The 14,852-nt window shown below is 34.3% G+C and overlaps 1 protein-coding gene across 1 annotated transcript in view; it reads left to right on the forward strand.

Annotated features, from left to right (window-relative positions):
- The window catches only part of DACH2 (dachshund family transcription factor 2), a gene marked incomplete at both ends in the record, with an annotated part of 629,522 nt that overhangs the window by 463,622 nt on the left and 151,048 nt on the right, over positions 1–14,852 (forward strand). Inside the window, one exon of the mRNA XM_082864247.1 lies at positions 11,870–12,042. Within this exon, the coding sequence (XP_082720373.1) occupies positions 11,870–12,042 (173 nt within the window). The remainder of the gene's footprint in view (positions 1–11,869; positions 12,043–14,852) is intronic.

Genomic DNA, 14,852 nt, shown 5'->3' on the forward strand with positions numbered 1-14,852 from the left:
GGCCACAGTCTCACTAGGAGACTGAGACTTGATCACAGGATTATAGACCATTTCTTCTCTCTACACATTAGGGCTCTGCCTAATAACAGGATGTTACAACTGAAAGAACAGAATGCCTCAGAAAGCCTCTAGGTAAAAACAAAGACAACAGGGAAGATAGGAAAATATAGCTGCTAATATGACAACTACAGCAAACAGTAAACAGTCTAACTCCTTGCCAATAAACATAAAATTTCCCAATAAAGGTCTGTTTATGTCACTTCCCTTTACCCAATACACAATTTCTGGCTTTAAACAAGAAAATTGCAAGGCATGTAAAAGGCAAAAAACACAGTATGAAGAGAGAAAGCAAGTGACAGTACCAGAATTACATATAGCAGATATTTTAGAATTATCAGACTAGGAATTTTAAATAACTATGATTAATATACTAAGAGAATGGGAAAAGTGGAAAACAAAAGTATTCATGGAAATTTTAAGCAGAGAAAGGGAAAATCTAAGCATCAAAAGGAAATACTGAAAATCAAAAATACTCCAATAAAATGAAAAATGCCTAAGATGGGCTCATCAGGGTCAAGGCAAGGATTAGGAAACTTGGAGATATGTCAAAAGAAACTTCCCAAACTGAAAAAACAAAGCAAAAATGAATGAAAAAAAAAACAGAACAGCATATCCAAGAACTGTGTGGAAATTACAAAAGGTGTAGCACACATGTAATGGAAATACTAGAAGGACAAGATTGAGGGAAAGGAAGAATAGAAATATTTGAAGTAACAATGGCCAAAAATTTTCCCAGATTAATGAGAGATTCCAAACTACAGACCCAGAAAGCTTACAAAACACTAAGAAAGATACATATTAACAAATCTACTGCTATGCATATTATAGTCAAAATGGAAAATCAAAAAGAAAAAATCTTGAAGGAAGACAGAGAGAAAAAAAAACTCCTTACACGTACAGGAACAAAGAGAAGAATTACTTTAGACTTACTTTCAGAAACCAGGCATTGAAGAATAGAGTGGTGTGAAATTGTTGGTGATAAAAGAACACATTCCACCAACCTAGAATTTTGTATCCAGTGAAATTTTCCTTTAAAAGTGAGGAAATAAAGACTTCCTCAGATGAACAAAAGTTAAAGGAATTTGTTACCATACCACCAGATCTGCCCTGTAAAAAATGTTAAAAGAAAGTCTTCAGAGAGAAGGAAAATGGTATAGGTCAGAAAGTTGGATCTACAGAAAGAAAGGATGAGAGTTAGAGAAGGAATAAATTAAGGTAAATTATATGTGTGTGTGTGTGTGTGTGTGTGTGTATATTCTTAATCAAACAAATAAACTGTTCCAAATAACAATAACAATGATATATTGGGTGATTATACTTTATGGATAAGTGAATAAGTGATATAAATGACAGTGATATTATAAAGGACAGGAGGGAGGAATTGGAAATACTCTGCTATAAGGTAACTTCACTACCCATGAAATGGCTTAGTGTTATTTGAAAGCAGATTTAAATAAGTTGTAAAATGTATATTACAAACTCCAGGGAAATCACTTATTTTTTTTAAAAAATAAGTATAATTAACATGATAAAAGAGGAGAGAAAAATGAGTCATATAAAATGGTCAGTTAACACCAGAGAAAGCAACAAAAGAGTGGAAGACAAGACTTAAAAAAAAGAAAAAACAAGGACATGAATAGAAAACAGTAACAAATATGATAGCTACCTATCCAACTATCATAATCACTTTAAATATGATTGGTCTAAATACACCAATTAAAGACATAGACTGGCCTATGAATATTAGTGACCTGGGTTATTGATGATTTTGCTTGTACTCAAAATACTTCTTGTGTAATCAGGTATCAAGTAAAAGAAAAGCAAAAAAAAGCAAAAGCAGCAACAGCAAAAAGTAAAAATAATGGAGACACAGTAGATAAGAAAACTCAGGAGCCAGCCATGCTGAGAACCACCCTCCCACCAGTGGGCTGGCACAATCCCTGGGACTGCCTGAGCAGTGCAGCCAGCCCAGCCCTACACACCAGTGAGCTTGAAGCCATTGCACAAGGAAAGGCCTGGCAGCCAAATGGGCTGGTGACTAACCTCACCTACCAGTGTGCCCATAGTAGTTGAACCCATCACAACAGAAGGGCTCATGCAGCCCACACAGAAGTCACTCCTAGAGCACATAGCTCTGCCAACCAGAAGGTTTATGCTGCTGTGCCCCATAGGACGTCTCCTATAAAAGGCCAATTTTCCAAAATCAGGAAATGTAACCAACCTACTTAATACATAGAAATATACATAGAAAATTAGGCAAAGTGAGGAGACAGAGGAATGTGTTCCAAACAGAGAAACAAGACAAAACCACAGAAGAAGAACATAGCAAAGTGGAAACAAGCAATCTACCCAATAAAGAGTTCAACTTAATAATCATAAAGATGCTCAGTGAAGTCAGGAGAAGAATAGATGATCACAGTGAGAAGCTTTACAAATAGTTAGAAAATATAAAGAAGAACTAAACAGAAATGAAGAATACAATAACCTAAATAAAAAAATGCACTAGAAGGGATCAATAGTAGATTAGATGATACAGAGGAATGCATTGGCAAAATGGAAGACAGAGTAGTGGAAATCACTCAAGCTGAACAGAAACAAGGAAAATAATTTTAAAAAATGAGAACAGTTTAGAAGACATCTGGGACAACATCAAGCATTCTAACATCATCATGCTGGGGGGGCCAGAGGAAAAGAGAGGGCAGAGAATTTATTTGAATAAATAATAGCTGAAAACTTCCCTACCCTGGGAAAGGAAATGGACATCCAGGTCGAGGAAGCACAGATAGTTCCAGACAAGGTGAAACCAAACAGATCCACACCAAGACAAATTATAATTAAAATGACAAAAAATAAAGAGAAAATCTTAAAAACAGTAATATGCAAGCAGCTGGTTAACTTGAAGGGAACTTCCATAAAACAATCAGACCCTTATCAGCAGAAACTTTGCAGGCCAGAAATGACTGGCATGATGAAAGTGATTAATGGCAAAACCCTACAACCAAGAATAAACAATCTGGTAAGGCTGTCGTTCATATTTGAAGGAGAGATAGTTTTACAGACAAGCAAAAACTAAAGAGTTCAGCACCACTAAAACTGCTTTGCAAGAAATGTTAAAAGAACTCCTTTAAGTGGAAAAGACCACAACTAGAAATATAAAAATTATGAAAGGAAATGTCTCATTGGTAAAGGCAAACATACAGGAAAGGTAGTAGATCAACCACTTAAAAGCTGGTAGTAAGGTTAAAAGATAAAAGTAGTAAAATCATCTATATCAACAATAAGTAGTTAAGTGATATACAAAACAAAAAAAAAAGTAAAATATGACATCAAAAACATTACCTGTGAAGGATGGAGAATAAAATGCAGGGTTGTTAGAATCTGTTTGAACTTAAGAGATCATCCACTTAATATATGAACCACATGGTAAAGACAAACCAAAAACCTATAATAGATACACACACAAAAGGAGAAAGTGTTCAAATATAACATTAAAGATAGTCATCAAATCACAAGGGAAGAGAGCAAAAGGTAAGAAAGGAACAAAAGAGAACTTCAAAAACAATCAGGAAACAAAATGACAGTAAGTACATATCTATCAATAATTACTTTAAATGTAAATGGACTAAATATTCCAACCAAGAGAAACAGGCTTGGTTATATTGATTAAAAAACAAGACTCATACATATGCTGCTTATAAGAGACTCACTTCAGATCTAAAGACACATACAGACTGAAACTGAGAGAATGGGGAAAGGTACTTCATGCAGATGGAAATGAAGAAAGCTGGGATAGCAATACTTATATCAGACAACACAGACTTTAAAACAAAGACTGTAGCAAGAGAAAGAAGGGCATTACATAATTATAAAAGGATCAATCCAACAAGTAGATATAACAATTATAAATATATGTGAACTCAATATAAGAGCACCCAAATACATAGCAAATACTATCAAACATAAAGGGAGAAATTGACAGTAACAAAATAATAGTAAGTGACATTTACACCCCATTTACATCAGTGGATCTATCTCTCAGACAAAAATCAATAAGGAAACATTGGCCTTAAATGACACATTAGATCAGATGGAATTAAAAGATACATACATAGAACATGCCATCCAAAACCTGCAGAATAACATTCTTTTCAAGTGCACATGGAACAGTTTCCAGGATAGATCACATGCTGGGCCACAAACAAGTCCCAATAAATTTAGCAAGGTTGAAATCATATCAAGCATCTTTTCCCACCACAATGCTATGAGACTAGAAATCAGCCATAATGAAATGAACTGCAAGAACACAAAAATGTGGAGGCTACACAATATGCTACTGAACAATCAATGTGTCACTAAGAAATTCAAAGAGGAAATTAAAAATACCTGGAGACAAATGGAAATGGAAAAAAAATAAAAATCTATGGAAAACAAAAGCAATTCTAAGAGGGTTGTTTATAGTGATATAAGCCCATTCCTGGAAAGAAGAAAAATCTTAAACAACTTAACCTTACACATAAAGGAACTAGAAAAAAAACCCAAAGTTAGTAGAAAGAAAGAAATAATAAAGATCAGAGCAGAAGTAAATGATATACAGACAAAAATAGTAAATATCAAGGAAACTAAGAGTTGGTTCTGTTAAAAGGTAAACAACATTGTTAAATCTTTAGGCAGACCCATGAAGAAAAAAAGAGAGAAGACCCAACTAAATAAAATCAACAATGAAAAAGGAGAATTTAAACCAATATCACAGAAATACAAAGGATCCTAAGAGTTTACCTCAAACAATTACATGTCAATAAAATGGACAGCCTAGAAGAAATGGAAAAATTTCTAGAAATGTACAATCTCCCAGGATTGACTCTGAAAGAAATAGAAAATATGACCAGTAAGGAAATCAAATTAATAATAGAAAAACTCCCAACAAATAGAAGTCCAGTACCAGATGGCTTCACAGGTGAATTCTACCATACATTTAAAGAAGAGTGAATGCCTATCATTCTCAAACTATTCCAAAATATTGAAAAGGAAGGAATGCTTCCAAACTAATTCCATGAAGCCAATGTCACACTTATACCAAAATCAGACAAAGACACCACAAAAAATAAAATTAGAGGCCAATATCACTGTTGAACATAGATGCAAAAATTCTCAACAAAATATTAGCAAACTGAATCAGCAATTGATTAAAAAGATCATATACCACGATCAAGTGGAATTTATTACAGGGATACAAGGATGGCTCAATATCTGAAACTCAGTCAACATAATACACCACATTAGCAAAACAAAAGATAAAAATCATCTCAATAGATGCAGAAAAAGCTTTTGATAAAATCCAACATCCATTTATGATTAAAAACTCTTAATAATATTGGTATAGAGGGAAGATATCTCAACATAATGAAGGCCATATATTACAAACCTACATCCAACAGAGTACACAATGGTGAAAAGCTCATAACACTTCATCTAAGGTCAGGAACAAGACAAAGATACTCACTCTTGCCACTTTTATTCAAGATCGTTCTAGCTACAGCAATCAGATAAGAAAAAATAAATAAAAGGAACCCAAATTGGAAGGGAAGTAAAAACTCACTGTTTGTAAATGATGTGATACTATATAGAGAACACTCTAAAGATACCACCCAAAACTATTAGAGCTAAAAAACAAATTCAGTAAATTTTTAGGAAACAAAATTAATATACAGAAATCTATTGCATTTATATACACTAACAATGAACTATCTGAAAGAGAAGTTAAGAAAACAATTTCATTTGCAATTGCATTAAAAAGAATGAAATACCTAGGAATAAGCCAAACCAAGAAGTTAAAAGTTTTGTACTCAGGAAACTGTAAGACATTGATGAAAGAAATTGAAGATGATACAAACAAATAGAAGGAAACGCTATGCTCATGGATTGGAAAAATTAATATTGTTAAAATGACCATACTACCCAAGGCAATCTACAGATTCAATGCAGACTCTATCAAAATACCCATGGCATTTTTCACAGAACTAGAACAAATAATTCTAAAATTTATATGGAAACACAAAAGACCCCAAAACAATCTTGAGAAAGAAAAACAAAGCTGGAGGTGTCATGCTCCCTGATTCCAAGATGTACTTCAAAGCTACAGTAATCCAAACAGTATGGTACTGGCACAAGAACAGACACATAGATTAATGAAACAGAATAGGGAGCCCAGATATGATCCGAGACTCACATGGTCAATAAATCTCTGGCAAAGGAGGCAAAGTTTACAATGGGAAAAAGACAGCCTCTTCAGTAAATGGTGTTGGGAAACTGGACAGTTACATGGAAAAGAATCAAACTGGACTACTTTCTCACACAATATACAAAAATAAACTCAAAACAGATTAAAGACTTAAAAGTAAAACCTGAAACATAAAACTCATAAAAAATCATAGGCAGTAAGTTCTTTGACATCAATCTTAGCAATATATTTTTGGATATGTGTCCTCAGGCAAGAGAAACAAAAGCAAAAATAATCAATTGTGACTACCTAAAACTAAAAAACTTCTGCACAGTGAAGGAAACTATTAATAAAAGAAAAGTCTGCCTACTGAATGGGAGAAGATATTTATATAAGATATATCTGATAAGGCATTAATATCCAAAACATACAAAGGACTCATTCAGCTCAACATCAAAAAATCACCTGATTAAAAAATGGGCAGTGGACTTGAATAGACATTTTTCCAAAGAAGACATGCAGGTGGCCAACAGATGCATGAAAGTATGCTCAACATCACTAATCATCAGGGAAATGCAAATCAAAACCAAAATGAGATCTCACCTCATGCCTGTCAAAAAGATAAGAAGTAACAAATATTGGCAAGGATTTGGAGAAAAGGAACCCTCATGCACTGTTGATGGAATGTTAATTGGTGTAGCCACTATGTAAAATGATATGGACATTCCTCAAAAAATTGAAAATAGAACTACCATACCATCCAGCAGTTCCACTGCTGGGTATTTAACTGAGGAAACCAAAAATACTAATTTGAAAGAAAAAATATGTACCTAACTGTTCATAGCAGCATTATTTATAGTAGCCAAGATAATGGAAGCCACCTAAATGTCTACAACTGATGAATGGTTAAAGAAGAGGTGAAATATTACTCAGCACTTGAGATTTTGCCATTTCAAGTGCTGAATATTACTCAGCACTTGAAATCTTGCCATTTGCAACAATGTGGATGGACCTGGAGGGTATTATGCTTAGAGAAATGTCAGACAGAGAAAGACAAATACTGTATGTTTTCACTTATATGCAGAATTTAAAAAACAAATCAAATTAACAAATACTACAAAACATATACAGACTCACAGATTCAGAGAACAAACTAGTTGTTACCACAAGGGGCAGGTGTTGGGGGAAGGGCAAAATAGGTAATGGGGATTAAGAGGTACAAACTACAGGTTATAAAACAGAGAGATCTTAGGGATGTAATGAACAACACAGGGAATAGAGCCAATATTTTATAATAACTTTGTATGGTGCATAATCTATAAAAGTATCGAATCATCAAGTGTACACCTGAAGCTAATATAACATTGTAAGTCAATTATATTTCAATTTTAAAAAAAGAAATAGCCTAATTAAAAATGGGTCAAAGACCTGAACAGACACCTCATCGAGTAAGATATACAGATGACAAATCATCATATGAAAATATACTCAACATCATATGCCATTAGGGAGTTTCAGATTAAAACAAATGAGATACCCCTGCACACCTATTGGAATGGCTAAAATCCAAAACTTCATCAACATTAATTGCTGGTATGGATTTGGAGCAAGAGGAGCTCTCATTCATTGCTGGTGGGAATGCAATATGGGACAGCCATATTGGAAAGCATTTGACAGTTTCTCACAAAGCTAAACTGAGTCTCCCTTGTTTATCAAATGAATTGAAAATTTATGTCCACACAAATATCTACATACCAATGTTTATAGCAACCCTATTCATAATTGCTAAAAGTTGGAAGCAAACCACAGTGTCCTTCAATAGCTGAATGAGTAAACAAACTGTGGTATATCCATGCCATGGAAGAATAGTTAGCAATAAAAACAAATGAGTTGTGATGCCTGGAAAAGACTAGTGCATATTTCTAAGAGAAACAAAGCCAGTCTGAAAAAAACAAATACTGTATGAGTCCACTTATATGGCATTCAGGAAAAGGCAAATCTATAGAGACATTAAAAGCCAAGTGTAAGAGGAGGGGTGAATAGATGGAGCAGAAGGGATTTTTAAGGCCAGTTAAACTAACTATTCTGTATTATACTGTAATGGTAGATACATGATACTGTGCATTTGTGAAAATCCTTAGAATTTGCAACGCAAAGAATGAACCCTATTGCACATTATGGACAGTAGTTAATAATAATGTATCAATATTGATTCATCCATTGTAGCAAGTGTACCTCAATAATCCATGATGTTACTTAGAGGGGAAACTGCTGGTGGAGGGGAAGTATATGGAAATTCTCTGTAAATTCTGCTCATTTTTTTTTCTGTAAACCTAAAACTGCTCTAAAATTAAAGTCCATTGATGAAAAAGAGGAGGAGGACTTTTACCATACCCAAATAAATGTGTTAGAGTGGTAGATTCCAGAGAGAGGCATCAACAAAAGTGAAGGCTAAGGTAAGTTAAAATTGCAGAGAGCTACAACTAGTCCAGAGGGGCTAGAGTAGAGCATACACAGAGGGATATAGTGAGATATCAAAGCTAGAAAGGTATGTTCACATGAAACCAAAGAGCTTATATTTTATTCTAGAGACAGTGAGTAGCCACTGAAAGTCTAAAAATTGGAGTGGAAAGGCAAATTAAATGGCATAGGAAAACCAGGAAGACAGGTTACCTTCTAAGCATGGTGGGATTAGTGCCTGACTGTAGAATGCAATATATCACAGAGGAAAACATGACTCGGAAACCAAATGAATGTGATATTTTAGAGGGAAGATTAGAGTATTATTGAAGTTTGTAACCTTAATGGCTGGGAGGAGGTGGTGCCATGCACTTACATAAAAGTTATAGGAGTTGCCAGAATACCAAGATGCATTAGAAAGAGTGCTTATAGTCGTCTGCCTGATGTCCTTGTGGTTGACAGGAAAGAAAAATTCATTTTGGTGATATTTAAAAAGAGTTTGTCTTCATTACCATTCTATTAAAAGTTGCTGTACATTTCTGACATGTGACTAAATGAGCCAGATTGCTGGAGTGTTGTATACTATTGATGGCTCTTAATGTTTCCAGCTTTGGGAAAAGGTTGACTTACATAATTCAGTATTTGCATATGCTTTGCATGTGCAGCTCAACTGGGGTCACTGTTAAACTTGCCTGTAATATAAATATTAGCTTAAATTCCAGGGTACTATAGTCAATTCGTGGTTAGTTATTGTAGGTCATGATATGAAATTGTGACTTTTAAGCACTTCATGGTTATTTGAAATGTTTGACGAATTGTATTTTAAAACTGTCAATGAGCTGTTAAATTCTGTTTGTGGTTTGCATTTAGTTTGCATGTCAATTGGACTTTAAGTAGGCATATGACTTGATACTGCCAGATGGTATCTGAATGATGCTGGAAAATTTTGGAGAATGAGGAAAGATTATTATACTGCTAAGGGAAATGTAAACTGAACAAAAGTTTATTTGAGAGGTAAATGGAGGCACTGATGGCTACTTTTCATCTACGGTTTGATCAATTTTCTATTAAAATACTGAGTACATAAAGAAGAATTGGAAGTCTATAATTATCTTGGGTTTGTGGTAAATGAGAAGCTTATATAGAAATCTATGTATGTTATTGATGGTTGCTATTATATGGAGCATAAAGTGAAGGTTCTTAGGGGAAGATAAATAGTGATTAATTTATGTTATGGAATATCCTATCATTATAGCAAAGCTGTATGATGGTTAACGTATAAAATGCATATATATCTAAGTAATTTTGAAAGCTTAACTGAAAATAAACCAATTTAAAACGGGGTGCAGAAATCCATTTTGAATTCAGTGTTTACGTTGTGTTCAGGCTTTAAAGTAATAATCACAGGAAAAAGGTTTCACATCTGAAAAGTATGTTTTGATAGATTGCTCCTAAAAAGGATTCAGAGACTGAGTCATAAGTGAAGTGATGGGGAAAAGTTTAAAATACTTTATCAATATTCTTTGGGGATTTGGAGTCATAGGAAGTATAGAATATGTTTCCCTTCTGGGGTTCCATGCAAAATTTGTTTCTAGCTTTTTTATTATCCTTGTGTAATTCTGATAACAGTGCATTTTGTAGCTATCTTTATCAGAAATATTGGTGATGGTTGTATTCTTTATTTACAAGTTTCTTTAATAGAGATAACCACTTTAATGTATGAGACCTGTTATATCCGGAAGTTTGTTTTATTGTGCTGCTTTTGAAATTGTTTTGTTAATGACTTTAATTCAACCATTATTGTTGAACCCAGGAGATGGACTTCAAATCAATTCACAATGTTTCTTCCTTCTAGCCTCCTTTTTGTCCTAAAAATATGTGTGTAAAGTGTTTGTATTACTGTTACTGTTGTTTTGAGGAAAGATATTTAAGGGGCCTGTGAATATATTTCCTATAGATTCATCGTTGTACACTTGCTGTTGTGATATGGGAAGCAAGAAAAAATGAGGGGATGGCAAAGAGGAAAAAGAGATGTTATTAACAGTTGATAATTGTGTGCAAGACAAACACAAACATTGCCCATAGTAGAATGTTAATAGTCTGTAACAATTTAGGAAAATTTTAGGCAAGCATGTTTTAGAACATCTGTTAAAGATTGATAGTTTCTGGGCTCATGTCCAAAAGAAGGCAAGATCAAGATAATAGTTTAAAATACATTATAAAGTGCTATGGTTTACTTATTGTAGTCATGTTAACATCCGTAATGTTAGGCTAACTTTCCTTATCCTCTGCTCAAAGGTATTTCTTCACAAATCCCAACCTTATAAGGGGAAAGTAGACAACTATTTTAATTTGTTACCATTTTCGTGATGACATATCTGTGGCTACCACAAGTGTAATGTGGATAGTACTTGAAAGATATTAAGAAATTCAAAATATGTGAGAAATATTTCACATTGCATAAGAAAACAAATGGAATTCTTGACGCTACTCAAAGATATTGGTATTTGTTATTAAACTGGAAAACAGGCTGATATTTTGGTAGGGGAGTTATTCCTTACAGACAAAGGTTCCAAATTAGAGCTATACACATTCATTTTAGAGATTTATAACTAAAAGAGTAGGACATATTCCAAATCTTATTTTCTTCAATAATTCTGAAGCCTAGAGAATCTATATCTTATCATACCAGCGCCACTATTATGTCTCCTAAAGAAAGAGTTAAGCTAGAAACTATCTACACATCAGTACATTATAATGTTTAAAAAGAAAGTTACTTCTTTTTGTTAAACAAAGTGATGTTCAGCTGAAAGATTTTTGTTTGTTTTTATAAGTAAAAAAGTTTGAACCTTGAAAGTATTTTGGGAGTGAGAGCATGAACAAGGAATATTGTTAAATAAAAGTCTGTGGATATAGGAATATTTTTAAATTATAAAACAATGTTAAGTGCCATAAGTACTAGTAATTTCTCAAAGAGATACTAGGATATATTAAAAATTCATTTAAAAAAATTCAACAAGAGTGAAATATAGATTTTTTTTTTACTATTTTATAGGATCAATTTTGATGTGATTTCCCTTTGTCCAAACAATGTAACTAATGTAATAATTTAACATGTGCTGTCTCTTTTAGGACTGGATCTGCCATTTATGATGATGCCTCATCCCCTACTTCCAGTCAGCTTACCTCCTGCATCAGTTGCCATGGCAATGAATCAGATGAACCATCTCAATACTATTGCCAACATGGCTGCTGCAGCCCAGATTCACAGTCCACTCTCCAGAGCTGGGGCCTCAGTTATAAAGGTAAGAATCATGATTTAGAAGAGGACAAAGGTGTTAATTACATGTAAATGTTGATAAAATAATAGCAATACCACTAGATCTTCAGTAAAAACACACAGCTCATTGACTCAGTTGCCTAGCATAAAGTATTGATGAGTTTGATTTCTGACTAAGCCTGCTAAGGTGTTTTTTGTTTTTTTATTTTTGTTATTGTTGTTGTTTGTTTTCATTAAATGACCACAGATATGACCTTTACTTCTAGCTTCCTGTCTTGCATTCATAAGAACAGTGTGTGGCAGGTGTGCCCAGCTAAGGACAGAGTAGAAGAATGTGCAAAATCTATTCCCATTGCTGGTGTGAGACAAAGTAACCACTGCATCTTTTTGGTGTTTGTGATGCGGTTGTGGAGTAGTATATACCATACAAGGCTTGTAGTCAGAAAGACCTGAATTTCAATTCTTATTCTGCCAATTAATAGCTGAATGACCTTGGATATGACAGTTAACCCTCCTGAACTTGTTTCCACAACTGTAAAATATAGGTGATAGTAATAATCTATACCACTTATTTCATTGGCTGTCTGGAGATAATATGAGTAAAATATAGTTTAAAACTGTGAAACATTAAATAAATACTTATGATAATTTATATCATTATCATCATATTCTAGAATAATTTTTTTCAAAATTTCAGGATAAATGGGTAATGAAACACAAATAATATTTTATAATCCTCCTTATGTCTCCTATTAGTTTGGCACATGGTCTCTCTGCCCTCCAAGTAACACATGAACTAAGCTCTTTAATATATTTTTCCTTTTGTTGAGGAGATAATATAAGGGTATATAGGATCAAAAGAGTAGCTAATCCGGGCAACCCTTGATTTGTTCCTTTGTTCCTCCATTTATTCAACAAATATTATTCTCTTGATATTTACACATCACAGAGAGAGAAATATAGGATATGAATAGGACATAATTCCTGACTTCCAGGACTCACAAACTAAATTTAAGACAAACAACAAGTACCATTTAACTTACATAAGACTGTGATGGATAGCATAGAGAATAACCAAGTATTACCAGAATTTAGAGGAGGGAGAGATCAAACCTAGATTGAAGAAAGAGGGAGCAGGAATCACAAATGGCATTACAGTTGATGGATTTGAGCTGGGCCTTGAAATATTGATATGATTGTAATAGATGTACATGGGAGTAAAAGAAGTGAAGGCAGAAGAAATGTGAGATTCTAGACATTTTTGTTCCATTTTAAATTAGCTTCCAGTTTGTGGGACTTCTAAAACAATGAAGAATGGATAAAGAAGATGTGGCACATATATACAATGGAATATTACTCAGCCATAAAAAGAAATGAAATTGAGTTATTTGTAGTGAGGTGGATGGACCTAAAGTCTGTCATACAGAGTGAAGTAAGTCAGAAAGAGAAAGACAAATACCATATGCTAACACATATATATGGAACCTAAGAAAAAAAATGTCATGAAGAATCTAGGGGTAAGACAGGAATAAAGACACAGACCTACTAGAGAATGGACTTGAGGATATGGGGAGGGGGAAGGGTAAGCTGTGACAAAGTGAGAGATTCACATGGACATATATACACTACCAAACATAGAATAGATAGCTGGTGGGAAGCAGCTGCATAGCACAGCAAGATCAACAAGGTGCTTTGTGACCACCTAAAGGGGTGGGATAAGGAGGGTGGGAGGGAGGGAGACACAAGAGGGAAGAGATATGGGAACATATGTATATGTATAACTGATTCACTTTGTTGTAAAGCGGAAACTAGCACACTATTGTAAAGCAATTATACTCCAATAAAGATGTAAAAAAAAAGAGAGAAAATTTAAAACATAACTTTGTAGGAAAGGAAAACTGATAAATTTTTATTAAGCTCCATATGTATTTCCATGGCCAAGAGGCATTGTACTTCCTGTAAAGATTGTGGTCCTCAGTGAACTAGTCTACCCCAGCTAATCAGAGCTCTGTTTGAATACTTGATCAGAACGTAAACCAGGAATCTGAGTTGTCTTTGAGACAAAAAATCACCCATGAACATTATTTAAATGATGGAGTAGGGGCTTCCCTGGTGGCGCAGTGGTTGAGAGTCCACCCGCTGATGCAGGGGACACGGGTTCGTGCCCCAGTCCAGGAAGATCCCACATGACGTGGAGTGGCTGGGCCCTTGAGCCATGGCCGCTAAGCCTGCGCGTCTGGAGCCTGTGCTCCGCAACGGGAGAGGCAACAACAGTGAGAGGCCCGCGTACCGCAAAAAAAAAAAAAAAAAAAAGATGGAATAAGTTTCCTATGATTTTGAAACTGGATGGCTACTATATAAATGTGACCCCACACAAAACAGGGAAACTCTATTATGAAAAAAACCATGATTTACAGTAATGGAATTGTCACGCTTACTTTGAAATGATGAAAAAATACTCTCAATAGAGGCATGATTATGGCTCTTCAGAAGTACCTTTGTTTACTTTCTTAATGACCATTACTCAGAATGAATCAGCTACATTTTGATTGAATGTTTGGGACTTTTGATAGCTTTGTGATGAATTTGGATCAAAGAGGCACTTGGGGACGGAGTTCATGACTAGTATTTGGCTATTGGTGGAGATAACGATTGAAATGGAAAGGATAATTATCTTTTCCTTTAATAATCCAAATATTGTTAATGTATAAAAGCAATATAGCTATATTTTTGTTTATTGCTGATTTGTCTATTTCATATGCAACCTATTTTAAGAGGAAGTCAGAACCTTCACAAACACAATTGGATGCTGTTTTGTAAAAGTTGACATGGATC

The sequence above is a fragment of the Leucopleurus acutus genome (genome assembly GCF_964270905.1).
Source record: "Leucopleurus acutus genome assembly, chromosome: X".
NCBI lineage: Eukaryota > Metazoa > Chordata > Mammalia > Artiodactyla > Delphinidae > Leucopleurus > Leucopleurus acutus.